At 43.4% G+C, this 18,508-nt stretch overlaps 1 protein-coding gene across 9 annotated transcripts in view; it reads right to left on the minus strand.

Moving 5' to 3' along the window:
- Window positions 1-18,508, minus strand: part of RAPGEF1 (Rap guanine nucleotide exchange factor 1) — a 137,743-nt gene that overhangs the window by 68,081 nt on the left and 51,154 nt on the right. For 7 of the 9 annotated variants that reach the window (XM_041726358.1, XM_041726360.1, XM_041726357.1 and 4 more), the window contains exons 2-3: window positions 765-904; window positions 70-183 (exon numbers count right to left, since the gene is read on the minus strand). In XM_041726358.1, coding sequence (XP_041582292.1) covers window positions 70-183; window positions 765-904 — 254 coding nt within the window. The remainder of the gene's footprint in view (window positions 1-69; window positions 184-764; window positions 905-18,508) is intronic. The other 2 variants (XM_041726361.1, XM_041726364.1) reach the window with 1 other exon arrangement.

The following is an 18,508-nucleotide window of genomic DNA, read 5'->3' on the forward strand; positions in this document are numbered from 1 at the left end:
CAAAACCATGGCCCAGGATTCTGCAGTAGAAGGCAAGGCAAACCCAATTGTTCTTAGCATCACACTGACCTTCTGCCTCTGAGACCTGGAAGCCACAGCACTGGTGGACATAAATTCTACTGCCTGCTGCTCCAGATCCAAGGGGAGAGGGTAGCCCTCTGGTAGAAATCTGTCTGTTGCCTCCTGGAAGAGAGGAAACCTGGATTCCTACAGAGCTTGAAATGGCCGTTTGAGGCTGAAGGGAGGGGTTGGTGAACATCTACCGCTGTTTCAACATATCTGACTTGACTGGTCCTGCTGAGGTTACTCGTGTTTGAGGACATCCTTGGCCGGGCTTCAAGGATTTGGCATGTCTCAGAGCATGGGCCCTAAAGCCAAATGAAGGATGTTCTGGATGTCACAAACCTCCAAGTGTGTGCGTGCCAGGGCAACATGGGGCTGTCTGGGGCAGGGAAGCAGCATTGTGGGGTGTAAACATGGTGCGCTGAGCTGTTTTAAATGCCCAGAGGGTAACACATCTGGAAAAGGGGAACTGTTCTTGCCGAATGAACTTGACTCTGATTAACAGGAGAAACACTCACCATCCTAAAGGCTCATATTTTACAAGGACGCTGAAGGCCCCTGCCTGGAAGCATGGAATGCTATGGAGTAGGTGCTCTGCACTGAAAGCTGAATTCCCAGGGAATGAACTTAAGAAGAGCACAAACTCATACTGCTCGAAGTAGGCGAAGGCCAGAAGGAACACCTAGAGAGAGTTGGCTTACTTTGCTAACAGGCTTCTCCGGATTTTTCACAGAAACTTCAGCTGGTTTTCCCTTCTTTGATGGCGTTCTCTTGATTTTGGGTGAGTGGAATTTGTCCTTCAGCTTCATGGTGAAGGAGGAGAGGTGAGAACGCTGAGAATCTGAAAACAAAGAGGGTACTAATGGTTAGAAGCAGGGTAGGAAGGAGCTGTGATCCACTGACCTTTTGTGGAGACAAGCATCATCCCTAAACAAATCTTCCCTGGCTGTTAAGAGTTACAAAGGAAAGGAAAGACCGATCTATTGCAACACTTCTGCTCACACAATTTAATTTCTGCAATTTCCATGTAAATTAAGTTGTTCAGAATTGTGGAAGTCAAAGGCAGTCAAAATAGCTATGGAAAAAGAACTCGCAAATATTTCCAGTGTCTTCCATGGAGTTTGTATGGTGAGCTAACCAAAGCCTAAGGGAACTAAGAAGAAAAAATATTAAAGTAGAATCACGGAAGTGTAGGATGAATGAACTGGAAAGAAAGGCTCTTTTAAATCAACCTTCTGATTTTTGTTAGTTTAGGGAATAGCAATAAGTGTCATGGGAAAGGCCTCAGAGTTGGCACTGGAGACTGAAATAGCACTAAGGAGTTCAAAATCTTCTGGAACACAGTGAAAAATTGGATGGTTTCTCTTCAAGATCAGGAACAAGCCCTGGGTGTCCATTCTTGCCATTCCTATTCGATATTGTACTCCAGTACCCTAACAAAAGCCATCTAGCTTGGGAAGGGAGACAAAAAACTCAATTTGTAGATGACCTTATATATGGAAAATCCCAAGCAATCCACTAAAAAACTATTAGCACTAATAAACCAATTCAGTAAAGTCACAGGATACAAAGTCAATATACAAAAGTTTGTTGGATGAATGAATCTTCAAGACATTATACTGAGCAAAACAAGCCAGCCACAGAAAGACAAATAATGTGTGATTCTACTTACTTCAAGGTATTTAAGGTAGTTAAAAATCATAAAGTCAGGGGCACCTGGGTGGCTCAGTGGTTGAGCTTCTACCTTTGGCTCAGGGTGTGATCCCAGGGTCCTGGGATCAAGTCTTGCATTGGGCACCCCACAGGGAGCCTGTTTCTCCCTCTGCCTATGTCTCTGCCTGTCTCTCTGTGTCTCTCATGAATAAATCAATAAAATCTTTTTTAAAAATAAATAAATAAACCTAATTTTTCACTTGTTTCTCAAAAAAAAAAAAAGTTTGTTGGATTTCTATATAGTACAAATGAATGTTCCAAAACAACATTTTAAGAAGCTTCCATTTAGGGACATCTGGATGCTCAGTTGGTTAAATGTCCAACTCTTGATTTTGGCTCAGGTCATGACTCCCAGGGTCGTGAGATCGAGCCCCATGTTGAGTTCTGCGCTCAGCACAGAGTCTGCTTAAGATTCTCTCTCTCCCTCTCCTTCTCTCTCTAGAATGAATGAATGAATGAATGAATAAATAAATAAATAAATAAAATAATAATAATAGCTTCCATTTACACTACAGGGAACTGATGATGGTTGCCAGAGGGAAGGGGGATAGGAAGATGGACAAAATGGGGTAAAAAGAGAGGGAGACACAGGCTTCCAGTTATGGAATGACTGAGTTGTTGGAATTAAAAGTATAGCATAGGGAATATAGTCAATGATATTGTAATAGTGTTTTATGGTGATGGATGGTAACTATACTTGTGAGCACAGCATCTCTACATGCTGTGCTGTGCTCACAAGTGTATCACTATGTTGTACACCTGAAACTAGTATAACATAACACTGTATGTCAACTATATGTCAATAAAAACAAAACAAAAAAAGCTTCCATTGATAATATCATCAAAAAGAATAAAATACTGAGGCATATAATTAACACAAGTGCAAGACATACACTAAAAACTCTAAAACATTTTTTTAAAGATTTTATTTATTTATTCATGAGAGATAGAGAGAGGTAGACACAGGCAGAAGGAGATGCAGGCTCCATGCAGGGAGCCTGATGTGGGACTTGATCCTGGAACCCCAGGATCACACCCTGAGCCAAAGGCAGATGCTCAGCCACTGAGCCACTCAGGCATCCCTAAGGCCAATCAATTCTTAAAAGGGTGTCAGGCCATTCAATGAATGAATAAATGCTCTTTTCAACAAATGGTGCTGGCAATGACTGTGGATATTTCATATATAAAAGAACAAGAATGAATCTGGACCCTTATCTCACATCATATACAAAAATTAATGGATCAAAGATCTGAATGTAATAGCTAAAACTATAAACTATAGAACAGCTTATTTATAAACTATAAGCTTTTAGAATAAAACACAGGGATACAATTTTTGTGATCTTGGGTTTGGTAATGGTTTCTTAGGATGCAAAAATCCAAGTGACAAAAGAAAAATCGGATGAACTGGACTTCATCAAAATGTAAAACTTTAAACTTATTGTGGTGATCATTTTGCCATACAGACAAATATCAAATCATTATGCTGTACACCTAAAACTAATATGATACTATATGTCAATTAAAATGTTTGTGCTACAAATGATACCACCAAGAAAGTGAAAAGACAAACTATAGAATGGGAGAAAATATTTGCAAGTCATATACCTGATAAGGATCTGCATACAGAAAATATAAACAACTCTTAAAATTCAACAGGAGACAAATAATCCAATTAAAAATGACCAGAGGATTTCAATAGACATTTTTCCAAATAAGATAAACAAAAGAGCAATAAAGATAAAAAATGCTCAACATCATTAATCATCAGGGAAATGCCAAAACCAACTTAAGTTTCTCTTAAAACCCACTAGATATTAATAAAAAAAGGCATGTAATAACAAAGTATTGGTGATGGTTGGGGAACTGGAACCCTCCTATATGGGTTACCAGATGACCCAACAATTCTATTCCTAGTCATATACCCAAGAGAAATGAAAACATGTATCCATATGATTTGTACACAAAAGTTCACAGCAGCATTATTCATACAAATCAATAGGTAGAAATAACTCAAATATCCATAAATGAATAAATAAAATGTGGCATAAGCGTACAACAGAATATTGCCTGACAATAAAAAAATAAAAATAAAAATAAATCCTGACACCTGCTACAACATGGATGAATCTTGATAATATAATGCTAAGTGAAAGAAGCCAGTCACAAAAGACCATTTATTGTATCTTCCAATTTTTTGAAATGTCCAGAACAGGCATATTTTTGGGATGGAGGTAGATTAGTGGCTAAGAATAAGGGAATGGGAGAGGGAAGGAGAGAGGGCTTGCTAATGAATATGAGATTTCTTTTGGTGGGGAGAAATAAATATTCTAAAATTAGAATCTGGTGATGGCTGCAACAAAATCCAGTGAATTCTAAACACACACACACACACACACACACACACACACACGCAGAGAGCATTCTACACTTTAAATGAGTCAGTTGTATATGTGAAAAGCAAAAACCCACTGAAGACTTCCTTCATCTCACCATTTACCTCAGTGTTTTTCAGTGTCGGAAATGATCTTATCAAGTCATTAATTAATGTGCTTGTCTCCTCACAAGAATGCAGACTCAGTGAGGACCATACCTGCCCTGTTCATGCCTACATCCCCAATGCTAACAGGGTACCTGGCCCACAGAAGATGCTTAGTAAACATTCATTCAACAAATGAATAAATTAACCAATCAGAAAATACTCCACAAAAAGGACTGCTTTTTTTGATACTATATGAAATTCACAGAAAATACCTGAAAGTGGTTGAAAATTAGGGAACAGAACATGACCCTATGCAATGGAAAAAGAAAAAAACTGTAGTTTTAAAACTACAAAGCAACCCCCTTCAATTTTTCTACCTATTTACTACTAAAACACTCTTCTAAATAAATGACATAGCACCCTGTGCTACAGGCCTGTCACTGTGTCTATTATTACTGCATGTGGCTTCATTGGGACAAGGTTCAATTCCTGCATCAAAGGCCTTCAAGGTAGCTGGCAACTTCAGATAATCTATCTGCTCTTTGCAAACTTCCTAGAAGCCCAGTGCACTCTGGACCAAAGAGAAAAGCCAGAGCCTGACCTTTGCTCACATGCAGAATCAAACCAAACATGATTTTGTAGCTGTTTGTCTGCTGGCAGGAAGCCCTCCTTGGACCCAACAGTGTATAGAAATCTGCAGGGAGCTGGTGCACCTCTCTCCTCATATGGAACAGCTCAATGCAGGGTGAGGTGGGGCTCTCAGCACCTGTCCTTATACACCAGGCATCCCTGGGATTCAAAGCAGGTGAACTGGCATGGCACAGTTTCTCTACCTCTCCTCTACTTTGCCTCTTCTTCCCCACCCAAGCAGGGTAGGTCCCCTATACAGTTTATACTTTCTTCTTCATACTTCAAAATGATGTGACCAGTCTAACACATATGGTGGTGAAAGGTTGAGCTCTGTAGTCAGACTGTTTGGGTTAAAATACTTCAAAGGGATTGATAACGTTCGTGAGATGGCCGGTGTGATAAAGAAGAAATGTGATAAAGAAGAAATGAGGCGCTGCCTGTGGCTAGTGCACTGAAGTTCTTATCCAAGGGCTGGGCACACAGTGCCTCTGCATAGGGCACTAACCCAACTACATAAGTTGGATGGGTTGCAGGGTTGATCAAACTGAATTCTCAGCTCCTATCTGCTTACAGATCTGAACTAGGCTATGGTGCAGCACTGAATTTTTAACTGATGAGCCTAAGAAACTGAGGGCCTTACAAATGCCATCCTCCTTTCCCCTAGCACAGACCAGAAGTCTCCATCTGGCTCTTCTACCCTACCTGTCTGTACTGCTGCCTGCCTCAGGATCCTTACAGTCACAGCACTGACCAGGCAGGTTTCCAAGCCCGAAGGGATGTTAGAGAGATGTACTAATCCGTGCAACTTCCACCCTGAGCAACTAAGACTGAAAGTAGGGCCAGAAAAGCAGATGCAAATGGGGAAGTCTAGGCAGGATGCATGGTTTGTTTGGTGGCCAAAGACCTCTAGAGACCTGGGCTGGGCGAGCCAACTTCCGCTTTTGCCTGTCTGCTACCCTGAGGTGCTGTACTGACAGGCCAGATTCACACCTCTGCCATCATGACTAGGGCGGAACTGGGGTGTGGAAGGAAGGCATGGAGGGTCCCCCAAATACTCTCAGGTTCCTGCACTTGCAGAGCCAGTACTGATCATTGATCCAAGGGCCAACGAAGCAAACTGAAGGCAGGAAGTGTATTATAGCATCCTACCTACCTCGGTCTGAAATTCTAGTCTGTTTTGGGGCCCAGCTGGGAATCCTATCAGCATTTAAAGAAAGAATTGCATCTACCAATCAATCTCTCTCCTGGGAGTATTTTTTTTTCTTTTTTCTCCTGGGAGTATTTAATAGACTAAAAACAGCTACCTTTAGCACACAATGTGTTAAATCAAGTGGAGAAAGCAGGTTCTTTGTAGTGGTAATGAACTTCCTCAACTCTGGAAATAGAAGACAGCACAAACTAGAACACATTTGGACTTAGAGGCTGCTTGTCATCTTTTCCTTGAAACAATGGGTTGACAACATAGATTTCAGGTGACTTGAAATGTTACTCAAACTATGCTTCTGAGTGCTGATCAAGTACTATAATGACCAGTGAAAGCAGTGCGGAAGGAAGCGACAGGTGGCATCTCTGGTGGGGTGATCTTGCCAACAGCATCAGACATGCACTGGCACACACACACACTTCCTGCCCCTATTCTCAAGTCCCTCAAGTGTGTCAATCATCTGGAGTGGAGGCCAATGCCAAAGAGATGCTCCCACACTATTATTGGAGTCTCAGGGAGCTTTATCAACCACTCCCTTGTTATTTCCTGGCTTTTCGCTTAGAAAGTTACACTTCAGATTTTGTATGTTTTTAGAGATTTTCTAGTACTAAAACTAAAGCAAAATTTTGAAAAATTCCACACACACACACAACTTAGAATTAAATGCACGTATCCACCAACTTAGCCTACCAAATAGACTTTTCTGGCAATGATGGAAATATTCTGTATCTGCACCATCCTGCATGATAGCCTTTGCATCTACTGAGTACTTGAAATGTGGCTGGTGGCTGCCACATTGGACAACACAGCTCTAGAAACAGAAAGTTATCAAGTCCACTGATGCCACCACATTCCCTGTTTATGATCATATCTCTCTTCTCAATAACGGGTAACTGTGATTCTGATTATTTTTTAAAGATTTATTTATTCACTTGAGAGAAAGAGAGAGCACGAACGAGCAGGGGAGAGGGGCTGAGGGAGAGGGAGACAGTGTCCCAAGCAGACTCCACCGTAATAAGCATGGAGCCCAACACAGGGCTCTATGCCACGACCCTGAGGACATGACCTGAGACCAAACCAAGAGCTCGTCGCTCAACCAACTGAGCCACCCAGGCAGTCCCCATGATTCTGATTTTTGTGCTTATCATCTCTTACTTTTTATGACAATTTATATCTATAAGTATAGTTTAACTGACAGCTTTGTGAACTTTACATAAATGGAAATATATTGTAAATTTTCTTACATTCCTGCTTTTTCACTCAGTGGTAGGTCTGATGCCTAACCGTGCTGAAGTATATATAAGAGCTTTCACTTTCAGTGGACACTGGGCTGTTTCCAGCTTCTATAAACAACGCAGCTATGAACATTCTCATATATGTCTCCTGGAACACATGCAAGAGCTTCCTATGAATAGAACTGCCTAACTATACAGTATGTACCAGATTTAATTTTATGGCTTTTGCCAAATGATTTTCCAAAATGGCTGTGCCACTTTGCAAATCCATTATTAAGGTCCCAGTTGCTCCATTATCTCCACCAACACCTGGGATTATGAGACTGCTACACTACCTTTATGGCCAAACCTGACCAAAGGAAACAAAAACCCTCCTTCACATAACAAGGGAATGCCATAAACTGCTATTTTATTGTAATCTATCAAATCTGTGAGAACACCTTCAAAAGTCATTGATAGAACTTAAGAAATCAAAGCCTCAGACCACTGCTCATTATGGCATTTATACCATGGATGGTCAGGAACTCTCAGTGACTAATCTGCTAGTCATTTCTTCCAGAGGAAGGGTGGCTTACATAGCTTCACAATTTCTGTATAAATGGCCATGATGTTACTAAGAGCAGACACTTTCTTGGGCAACCACTGTAGGATGCAGATCCAGCTATCAGATGAATGTCAGAGGAAGGACAGGCTGGAAGAGAGGCACGTAGCCTCACAGAATCAAATCTCAACAAAACCTCCCAAGCCCCAAAAGTCACACCGATTTTTTCCCGAGTAGTCTGTCAGGTACCAATATTTCATTCTTAGATTTTCAATTTGCCCTTCAGTCAAGCCCAACAAAGGTCTCTGCCTGGTGCTGACAAATGTACATATCAACTGGCCTTTCAAATGTCACTGGTAGCAGCAGCTGGGATCCCAACTTAGCAGTGGTTTCTGTCAGGGCTTAATTCTGCTCTGGATAAGGGCAGTCTCTAAATATCAGCCAGACAAGGGACCACATGTCTGCGTCATGGTGGATAACACTTTGAGGCAGTTCCAAAATTACTGCAGCCAATCCTAAGAAACACTGTGGTGTCAATTTCTTGTTACCTCCAGTGTACTGGGCACAGAATTGTGGCACAATTGGGAAGGATCTCCATTTGTCCACTTATACAAGTTTCATCCGAAGCTACCTACCCAATCCACACTACCCCCCACCCTTTCCCAAATATGTAAAAAGGACTAGAGTGGAGAAGTAGCTTCTTCTTTTAAAACTTAAGGGTTTTTTTTTTTTTTGTTTTTTTATTTAAGCAATCTCTACTCTCAACTTGGGGCTTGAACTCACAATCAAGAGTCACATGCTCTACCGGCTGAGCCAGGAAGAACTTTTCTAAACCTAAGATTTCAGGGGCATCTGGGGGGCTTAGTGGTTGAGCGTTTGTCTTTGGCTCAGGTCATGATCCCAGGGCCCTGGGATCCAGTCCCACATCGGGCTCCCCACAGGGAGCCTGCTTCTCCCTCTGCCTGTATCTCTGCCTCTCTGTGTTTCTCATGAATAAATATAATCTTAAAAAAAATAAACCTAAGATTTCAGTTTTTTAATTATTTAAAATTTTAAAGACTAATGCAAAGATAAAGACAAGAGTTCAGGCTGAGTGGGTTGTGGGCACAGCAGGCAGCACATGGGCTTTGGAGTCAGGCAGTCTCTGCTCTAACCCAAGCTCAGGTGTATACACAGGCAAACTCTGTAACCTCTCTGAGTTACAAGTTCCTCACCTACAGAAAAGCATAACCTCAGGATTAAACATGATCCTGTGTGTCAAGCATTTAGCCGAGGACGTGATATATAGCAAATGCTCAATAAATGGAGGCCACTACGGTTACTTGATAACATCACCAGACCTCTGCCAACACTTAGCTAAAAATAACTACAGCCCAGTCGAACGAAAAGCAACCTGATGTTTCATTTTTTCCAACAATTGCCATATGAAAAGATCCTCTGTCTTACTTAATATAGAACTATTCATGTTAAAACAGAGGGAAAATACTACTTGGGAGTTTTGCAACACCCAAGCCTCTTCTGACATGAAAGTCTGTTCGTATCATCCATGTGTTCAGGCAATCTCTGGGTAACTCTGAGCTGTAGAGTTATAACAAGCAGAACAACCTTGTTATAAAAATCCAAGCGCTGCAAAAATACATAACATAGAAAATGAAAAATCCCTCATATGGCACAGCTGAAATACTTTTCAACTTAACAATATGTTGTGGGCATTTTTTCACAGGAGCAGAGTTATTGGCTGAATAAATGTTCCACTGAAACCTATTTAACCAGTCTCCTGGCTGATGGTTTTTAACTTTTGCTCTTCAAACAATGCTGAATTGATGAATACTCTCATGCCTAACTTCCTAGGCACCTGTATAATGAGATAGGCCCCTAGAAATGGCATTGTTAGGTCAAAGGTGAGATACTATGCAGATGCCTAAGTTGATATAGACCAACAGGGACTGAACCAAAGAGTGAGGTTCAGGATGGAGGCAGAAGGGGTAGGGTGCAAGAGTGGGGCTAGGCCTATGACCTATAGAAGAAACCAAGCTTCAACTTGGATTTGGGCTTAAATCTGATAGAGCCACCATTTTGGATCTCTTTGTATAATTGGTAATGATTAAAAATAGATTTGGGATTGGATGGACACCTCACAAAAGAGGATATCCAAATGGCCAGTAAACAGATGACAAGGTACTCGACTCCAAAAGTCATCATGAAATAATCAATTAAAATCCATAAAGTGATACCATTACATACACACTTGAATGGATAAAAAGAAAAAATAGGAAACACTAAGGGTTGACAAGGATGAAAAGCAATGGGCAGGGTCCACCTGCCACTGTGGAAGGGATGAATCCAGACAGCTAACACATGTTTCCCTGGGGGCCTGGTAATCCCACTCCAGGTGTGCACCCTGGAGAAATGCCCACATGAAAACACAAGAAGTACCAGAATATTCAAAGCAGTGCTTGCTTTGGCAGCACATATACAGAATATTCAAAGCAGCACCACCCAAATGCCTGCCGACAGAATGGGTACACTGAGACACCTGCACATGTGGTATGCCACACAGCAGTTAACAACCTACACCTACACATAAAAAATATGGATGAATCTTACAAATCTAGAAAGAAGGTACACACAAAGAAGTACATTTGGTATGATTCCATTTATACAAATACAAAAACAAGCAACATTAATCTATGATTTCAGCAGTTAAGATAGCAGTTACACTTGGGGTGGGGGGAGTATGCTGCAAGGCACAGGAGGGAGTGAGCTATGGTCTATTTCTTTTGTTTTTTAAAGATTTATTTATTTTAGAGAGAGCAGGTGCGTGTGCATGGGGAGAGGCAGAGGGAGAGAGAATCTCAGGCAGACTGGGCTGAGCATGGAACCCAATGCAGGGCTTGATCCCAAAACACTGAGATCCTGACCTGTGCTGAAACCAAGAGTCGGATGTTTAATGACTGAGCCACCTAGGAGCCCCCCAGTCTATTTCTTGATTGGAGCTAATTACACTCTGGTGTTCAATTTGTGAAAATCCTCCAAGTTACATACTTAAAGCCAGATATATTTTTTCTGATTCATGGTATACATCAATAAAAAGTTGGAATAAAGTAGACACAAAGGCCTAAAGTTCTAAAAGAGTCCACATAATTTTCACATGGGTCAGATTAACAGAGCACTTACAATTCAAGGAAATCCTAGTCCGTGAAACATACAAATGTATTTAACCATGAATAGTCCAGAATGAGTGTCTTCTCAAATAACTTGCCACTGAATATCTCAGGAAAAATCTGTGGATGTCTTTGGAAGTTTTAATTTCATCTTTGTAAAAATAATAAAAGAACCTATATAAGTATCTTTATGATCTTAAATCACCAGTAAATAAGTGTCTTCTAATCTCCTTTCCCTTATTGTATGGAAAATTTAAAGAACTTAATGTAAACACATGTGTATCTTATAATTTCTTTTGTTTTTAACCAAGACTGAATCGATGGATTTTTGTATAGTATTAACAACAATACCTATTCATAAGGTTAGTCTATGAAATAAACAATATTCATGCTCAACAAATACTTGAGCATCTCATCTGTGCCAGGCCCTGTATAGATTGGGACTGAGGAACCTTCCTCTGCAGATATCCACAGGAACTTGAATTAGGCAGTTCCATCAATGAGTCTGAGTTAAGGAGGTAGATGGAGGCTTGAGGTATACATGTGGGCATTGGTAGCACAGAGATGACATAGGAAGCCGAGAAACTAGATGAGAACCACAGATGTGCAGACAAAGAAGAGGTGCTCGCTGCTTATTTGTTGAGTGGTCTCTTCCTACACACAAGCTCCTGGTCACTGCCCTGGATGTCTAGACCAGACAGCACAAACCTGTATTCCTGATTCTCCCTCTCAAACCTGCTGCCACTACATCTTGGTAGACATGAAACTTCACCCTTCCAGTAGCTCAGGTCAAAATTCTTGACTCTGTTCTTCTGCTTACATCTACCATCTGATCCTTCAGCATATTCTGTGAATCCCACCTTAACAGTATATTCAGAATCTCACCACCGTAACCACCTGTACCACTGACACCCTGACCTAAGCCACAGTCACTTTGTGCCTAAACCACTACCATACGTCCAAGAGTCCCCTGCTCCTTGCCTTTCTGTAGTCTTTTCAACCCACTAACTGGAGTGATCCTTGTAAAAGGTTAAATCCTGTTACATTGCCCCTCTGCTCAAAACCCTCCTGTGTCATCTCTTCTCACTCAGAATGAAAAGCAAAGCCCTTCAGAGGTCCACAACCCCTCTCATACAACTGTCAGAGAGGGCTCTGAATAAATCCACATAAAGAGTTTTCCCCAAGACTTACTCCTTTTATCAAATATTCATCAAGTATCAGACAGATATCCCAAGAAGAGATGAAAGGGGAGCCTCCAGGGTTGAGAGCTGCTTCTCTCCTGGAGTCTAATCAAATGGCTAGATCAGCAGCTCCCATTTTAAACATCCCATTACAAGTCAGGGACTGTGTGGGGAGCTCTAGGTTGCCCCTATCCTCACACTACTACTGGAAGGAAAGTGTTTTAATTACCATTTGACACATGAGGAAACCAAGGCCCTAGTACCACCCCCCAACCCATAAATCACAGACGCACACACCACAGACAAGGCAAGGAGCCCTGACATGTGCTGTGAACAATTCAAGGTCAACACGCCCCAGGGTGGCCTACTCCCATCACTGTTTGGAAATGGTCTAGAGATTCGCAAAGTCACAGACTTCATACACATCCAGAAGATGCAAATTAGTCACTTTGTCCAGAGTTTTATTTCTAGAGGAGAGAGAAGGGATGGGGAGGGAATGCGACAAAGTAGGATAAGTTTATTCTGAGTAAACATTACCACTGCCCTGGGCAGAAAGTAAGCAGGGCCACAACGCACCACATCATTCAGGATCCTGGCTACAATAGGAAATGGAGTCCACCCTGACCTTTGTCCCTTAGGTGGAGTTGTTTGGAGCAGCCTCTGTCCCTCAAAGGAACTTGCACGTCAGGACTGGTGCCAGTTTAGAATTCAAACAATGCTCCTCAAGGGCCTCAGGGCATATTTTTTAGCACCATGTCACCAGCAAAGCAGCCCGAGTTGGGGGTAAGAAGGCCTGTTTATTTGGGGCCAGGCCACGATGACAGGTCACAGGCGCTTAGGGACAGTGGAGGCTTTGGCACACAGGGGCTCTGTCAGCCTCGGCTACACTTGGCCCTGCCCAGGAACCCCGAGAACCCATTATTTGTCAGACTACCTTCTGGACTTCTAGAGGAAAAACATTTTCACCTGACAGCAAGCACACGTTTATTTATTTCCCTGCAACAAGGGAAAGAGAAGAGAGCCACAAGCCCCAGCACTCTGGAAGGCACTCACTGGTCAGGGAAGGAAGTGAAGGGACAAGGGTCACCTAGAAAGTCCTTCCCCACCCCTATCACCTGGGGAAACAGGCAGCATCTGATAACAAAGCAGGCACCGTGGGGCAACCACATGCCCTCACTCATTCATTCATTCCATACATCTTTACACGCCAAACATCTGCAAATTGCTAGGGTCAAGAAAGAAGCAAGACATGGTTCCTCCCTCTATGCAGCTCCTAACCCCATGGTGGAGAACTGGGAAAGTCCTCCATCAGGACACAGAGTGAGGAGTCTCAGGATGGAGATTGGCCCAGCAAAGGCAGAGGCTTTTTGGTTGCTCACAGCCCTGCTGGAAGGAGGACAGCTCTAGGGGCCTGTGGAAATGCTCTGTGGCCCAGGACCCCCAAAAGAAAACCCAGCCTAGGGATCCCTGGGTGGCGCAGCGGTTTAGCACCTGCCTTTGGCCCAGGGCGCGATCCTGGAGACCCGGGATCGAATCCCACGTCGGGCTCCCTGCATGGAGCCTGCTTCTTCCTCTGCCTGTGTCTCTGCCTCTCTCTCTCTCTCTCTCTCTGTGTGTGTGTGTGTGTGTGTGTGTGTGTGACTATCATGAATAAATAAAATCTTAAAAAATAAAAGATTAAAAAAAAAAAAAAAGAAAAAGAAAACCCAGCCTACTCCTCAGGGGAGGAGGAAGGAGCTGGGGTTACAAGAACAGCTCCAGGCTGCAGGCATTTCACGTGGGGACCAACAAAAAGCATCAGAGTCAGCAAGCAGGTGCTGGTGTGGAAAAGGCCACAGAAGTCTCTGAGCACCATAGAGGGATCTGAAAATAACCACTTCTTCAAAGGCATACTTCTGGCTTCCCAGGCACATGGGTTGAGGGCAGTAAGGGGTGGGGGTGAAAGAGACGTGGCCTTTATTCTCACCCAACCAGAGGCAGCGAATTTTTCTCTAGAACAAAATGAACAAAGGGTCTTTCTCAGCTGTTCTTCGATAAATGTTTCTCCGTAGACCCTGGCCCTCTGTTCCTGGTTCTCAAACATGTTTGTAGCCAGGGCACCTACTCTGGCAGAAATATTTATTGTGTATGATGGTCCAGACATACACAGGGGAAAAAAAGAAGCAATCCCACTCTGCTCTATACGTTCAGAATCAAGTGTTGACCAATCCCAATCTCTCCACAGTAATGGCCAAGGTAGCACCCCGGGGAGGGGCCAAGTGAGTGGTGGGGCTCTCAGCTTCCATGTGGTGTGAGAATTTGAAAGGATCCTGAGTCAGCCTCAGACAATAGTCTCCTCTGTAGTCTCCTACAGAGGAAGAGAAGGCCCTGGGACTGGATGTGCCCCCAGGCTAGGGTCCAGGTATCCTGTACCAGGCCAGCCTAGGGCTCCTCCCTCAGTAATGGCTGAAAAAGTATCATCTGACCTCCCAGACACTTCTCCTCCTCATGACACAACTTCAGAGTCATAAGTAAACACACATAGAGGGCCAGGAAAAAAAGAGCCCACTCCAGTACTGGTGACAGCCAGCAATTCTCTGTGAAATACTTAGAGCCACAGGCAGTCTCATCACCCACCAGAGGCTCTGAGGGCCTTCAAAATTCTACGACTAAAATCTGAAGTTGTGCTATTTAGTCAAAGCCGGAATTTCATTGGCTTAAAGCCTGACATCCAAACCAATTTATCTCCAGTCAAATGCTTCAGTCCCGTGTACAGAAGGCATTAGGTACTTAGTAACCACATAGCAATGGCTGGGACCCGTTCTACACTGTGAGTGTCTGGGGCTCATCTCTGGGCACCTCATGAGCCTTTTTCATTTTATCCTCACAGTGACCCACCAAGGTGGGGAAACAGGTTGAGAGGTGAGAGACTCTGGATATGAACCCAGTGTAGCTTACACACCAGCCCCAGTCTCCTCACGTGGGAGAGAGATGTAAGTAAGGACCCTAAAGACAGTTCAAATAAAGCAGAATACGGGCTCAGGGGGAAGGAGGACTCATTCATTCTTTTGTCCCTGGTACGAATGAATAGTCTTATTGTCTCTGGGTCAGTGTTCCACTTCTTACAAACCAGCACCGACACAGGACTCTGGCTGTGTGCACCACTACCTTGTCCCTCCCCCCAGCCTCCAACTTAGATGGTGCATCTCGGCATAGATTCCCCTTCCTCTTTCCAAAATGAAAGCTTAGCAAATATGTTGTTTATTAGATATGTTCACAACTTTGATCCCCAGGCAAGCAAGTCACCACAAGAACAGAAGACAAGACTTTCAGGCCAGCACTGCTTATAAAAGTGAATCATACCCTTCTGGAAAAGGCCAAAACCAAGGTGGCTCCCTCACAGCAGCAACAGCAGCAGCAGCAGCAGCAGATCAAAGACCTTCTCACTGTGCTAGCTCCCAGGCTAAAAACACTCCTAGTGGTGAAATCTCAGGCAGTCTCTTAGCCTAAGGGGGAGAGGCCAAAGGTATAGTACCAGCTCTCTCACCTTGGGAGGTAGGATTATAGATGGAACCCAAGATGCTGTTTTTATTTTATTCTTTTTAAAGATTTTATTCATTTATTCATGAGAGGCACAGAGAGAGAGAGAGGCACAGACACAGGCAGAGGGAGAAGCAGGTTCCATGCAGGGAGCCTGACGTGGGACTCGATACCCGCGTCTCCAGGATCACACCCTGGGCTGAAGTCTGCGCTAAACCACTGAGCTACCTGGGCTGCCCTCAAGATGCTATTTTTAAACAACTCCAAAAACAATGGGAGAATTGTATTTGAGTGATGGATAGAATTGTCATTTGGCTAGGAAGCATTAGAAAAGGACTTTCCAAAGTCAAAAAGGCCTCCCAGTTCTCATGAATTTATACCTTTACAGTCTGGGATTAATAACAAAATGGGATCACAGTACATGTTTTTAAAAGAAAGTTCTTGGGTGCTTGGCCATCATCTCCCCTCCTAGGTCTTAGACTCAGTCAAATAATATTCCTTTAACTCTCTCCAAAGTCTCTCTCTTGTTCAGAACCCTCCAAAAGCACCCTCCATTCCAAAAAGTGCCTTTAGGAAAAATCCAGTTGCTTCATTCTAGAATCCTCAAAGCAGGACACACTGCGCATTTTTCAAGAAGGAATCTTGTTCTCTTTCCCTTGTTCTCTCTGAGCAGCTGTATCCTTTATGTACCCCTAGAATTGAAGTTCTCTGTAAAGGACCAAATCTTTCCAGAGGCAGTAGCCTCCGTCTCAGCACGCCAAGGAGGAAGAACAAGCACAAGCCACATGGGAGAAACAGAAGGAGGCAGAGACTGGTCTTTTCAAAGTCAGCTGCTTGGAATTAGAATGCGCTTTCCTGGTGCAACAAGGTTAGAAATCTAACTGGGGCCCCATGGCCACCAACCCAACAAAGCACAACTTGGCTGAGCCCCTTCCACTGGACACATGCTGGGCTCTGGTGTCACCAAAGACCTGGCCCTGGCCCCATCTGGCCCTGGAACAGGAATGTAGGCTCTTGCCTTCACACAGTTTATAAGCTAACAGAGAAGTAATGCCATATACCCAGAGCTCCAACACCTAGCATAGCAAGACAAATGCTTTAAAAATAAAGGGTTTACTTCCTGGAAGATACACAAAAAGTTCATGAAGAAAGCCCTAGGGCTGCAAGCCGAGCAGACACTAATGGGATATGACCATGACAAATGTGAAGAGACGGAGTTGCCTTGGGTAAGAGGCATCTCTGAGAGACAGAACTGAGTGAGCCTAGCAGAAAGGGCACTGGCTGCATGCATGGGGAGACATGTGGTCTATTCCTTCTGCTCACATTTACTCCCAAGTCACGACCCCATTAGCAGGTACCCAAACCAATTCCATGAATTAAAACAGGAAACTGAATAGAAGCGATCAGAGGGCACCAAGGCAGTAAGGCTAAATATCATTTCATGACATTTATTTCCATTACAACCAATCTGAAACACTGAAGGCCCTTCTCCTTGGGGAGAGTCAGAAGGAGGACTTTCTAACCAGGACATTCAATGTCCTAGTGAGAACACTGTATGTCCTCCTCACTAGGATGATGAGGAGCTGCTGTAGCTTAAGGGGCAATGAAGGGGCAGGGGCAGTGAAGACCATAAATCCAGTCCTCTCCCGGAGTCCAGGACACTGGTTGAGCCTCCTACTCTGGGTCTGGAACTAAGGATCATACACAGGTGCAGCACGGGCAGGTGGGCCATTTCTAAGGTGGCGATTGGTGGCTTTCCAGCCTTTTTTGACCACAAACCACAGTAAGAAATACTGTGATCAAGTACACAAAGCATATCAAAAATCTAAAAGACTTAAATTCTATTTCACTTTATAATCCTATGAATTAATTCTATGACCAAATAGTGTCTTAATCCTTCCCCCAATTGAGAGTGAAGGGGAGTGGAGGGTCTGGGTCATTAACAGCAGCATCTACACAACTTGGAGCTGGTTAGGATATCAGGTCTCCACCCCAACTCCCAAGCCAGACCTAATGATTTAAGATCTCTAGGGGTGAGGCCCAGGAACCTGGGCTTTAACTAGTCCTTTAAGGAAACAAAGGTCTGGGGGAAAGAGATAAACTGTTAAGAAATCCCAAATCTTGAGTGGGAGATAGGGAGGCTCTGTAAGCTCAGCAGAGCCAAGTGCACACACAAAGTGACAGGCAGGTATATTCTTTGACTCTGACAGGGAAGTTCAAATCTCACATCAAAACATTCCTTGGGACAAGCTCCTTCTGATAGGGAGATGGATATGTGAACACTGTGCCTAGAACAGGTCTAGCACAGTCATGGAGCTTGAGGGGAAGGTGTGACTACTAGTCCCAGCCACCCCAGGGAAGGACATTTGGCTGAAACACATCTCTTTGTTACAAGGCTCAGAGCATAAGTAAGCCAGTTAATATTTCCTGAAGACCTACTGTGTGCATGAGTGCTTCAGACAACAAATTTCACCCAGAAATGGTGGACCAAAGTGATCAATCATTGCTCTTCCTTCTGCTGTATGCCATACTTGGCTGCAAGTATGGCTGTATATCTGGCTGCAATAGTTGTTTAGCATCTACTTTGTGCTGGAAAAAAATGGTTTTTGTTCTCATCATTTCTCTAAGGTAGTGACTCTCACGAGGGTAGATATATGGATAAATGGCAAGGTGTCTGTCATAAGCATATACAAAACAACGATATACGTCCACATTTGCAATCAGAAGAAAGCAAACCTGGGGCACCTGGGTGGCTCAGTGGGTTAAGCGTCTGACT

The sequence above is a fragment of the Vulpes lagopus genome, chromosome 12 (assembly GCF_018345385.1).
Source record: "Vulpes lagopus strain Blue_001 chromosome 12, ASM1834538v1, whole genome shotgun sequence".
In the NCBI taxonomy this organism is placed as follows: domain Eukaryota; kingdom Metazoa; phylum Chordata; class Mammalia; order Carnivora; family Canidae; genus Vulpes; species Vulpes lagopus.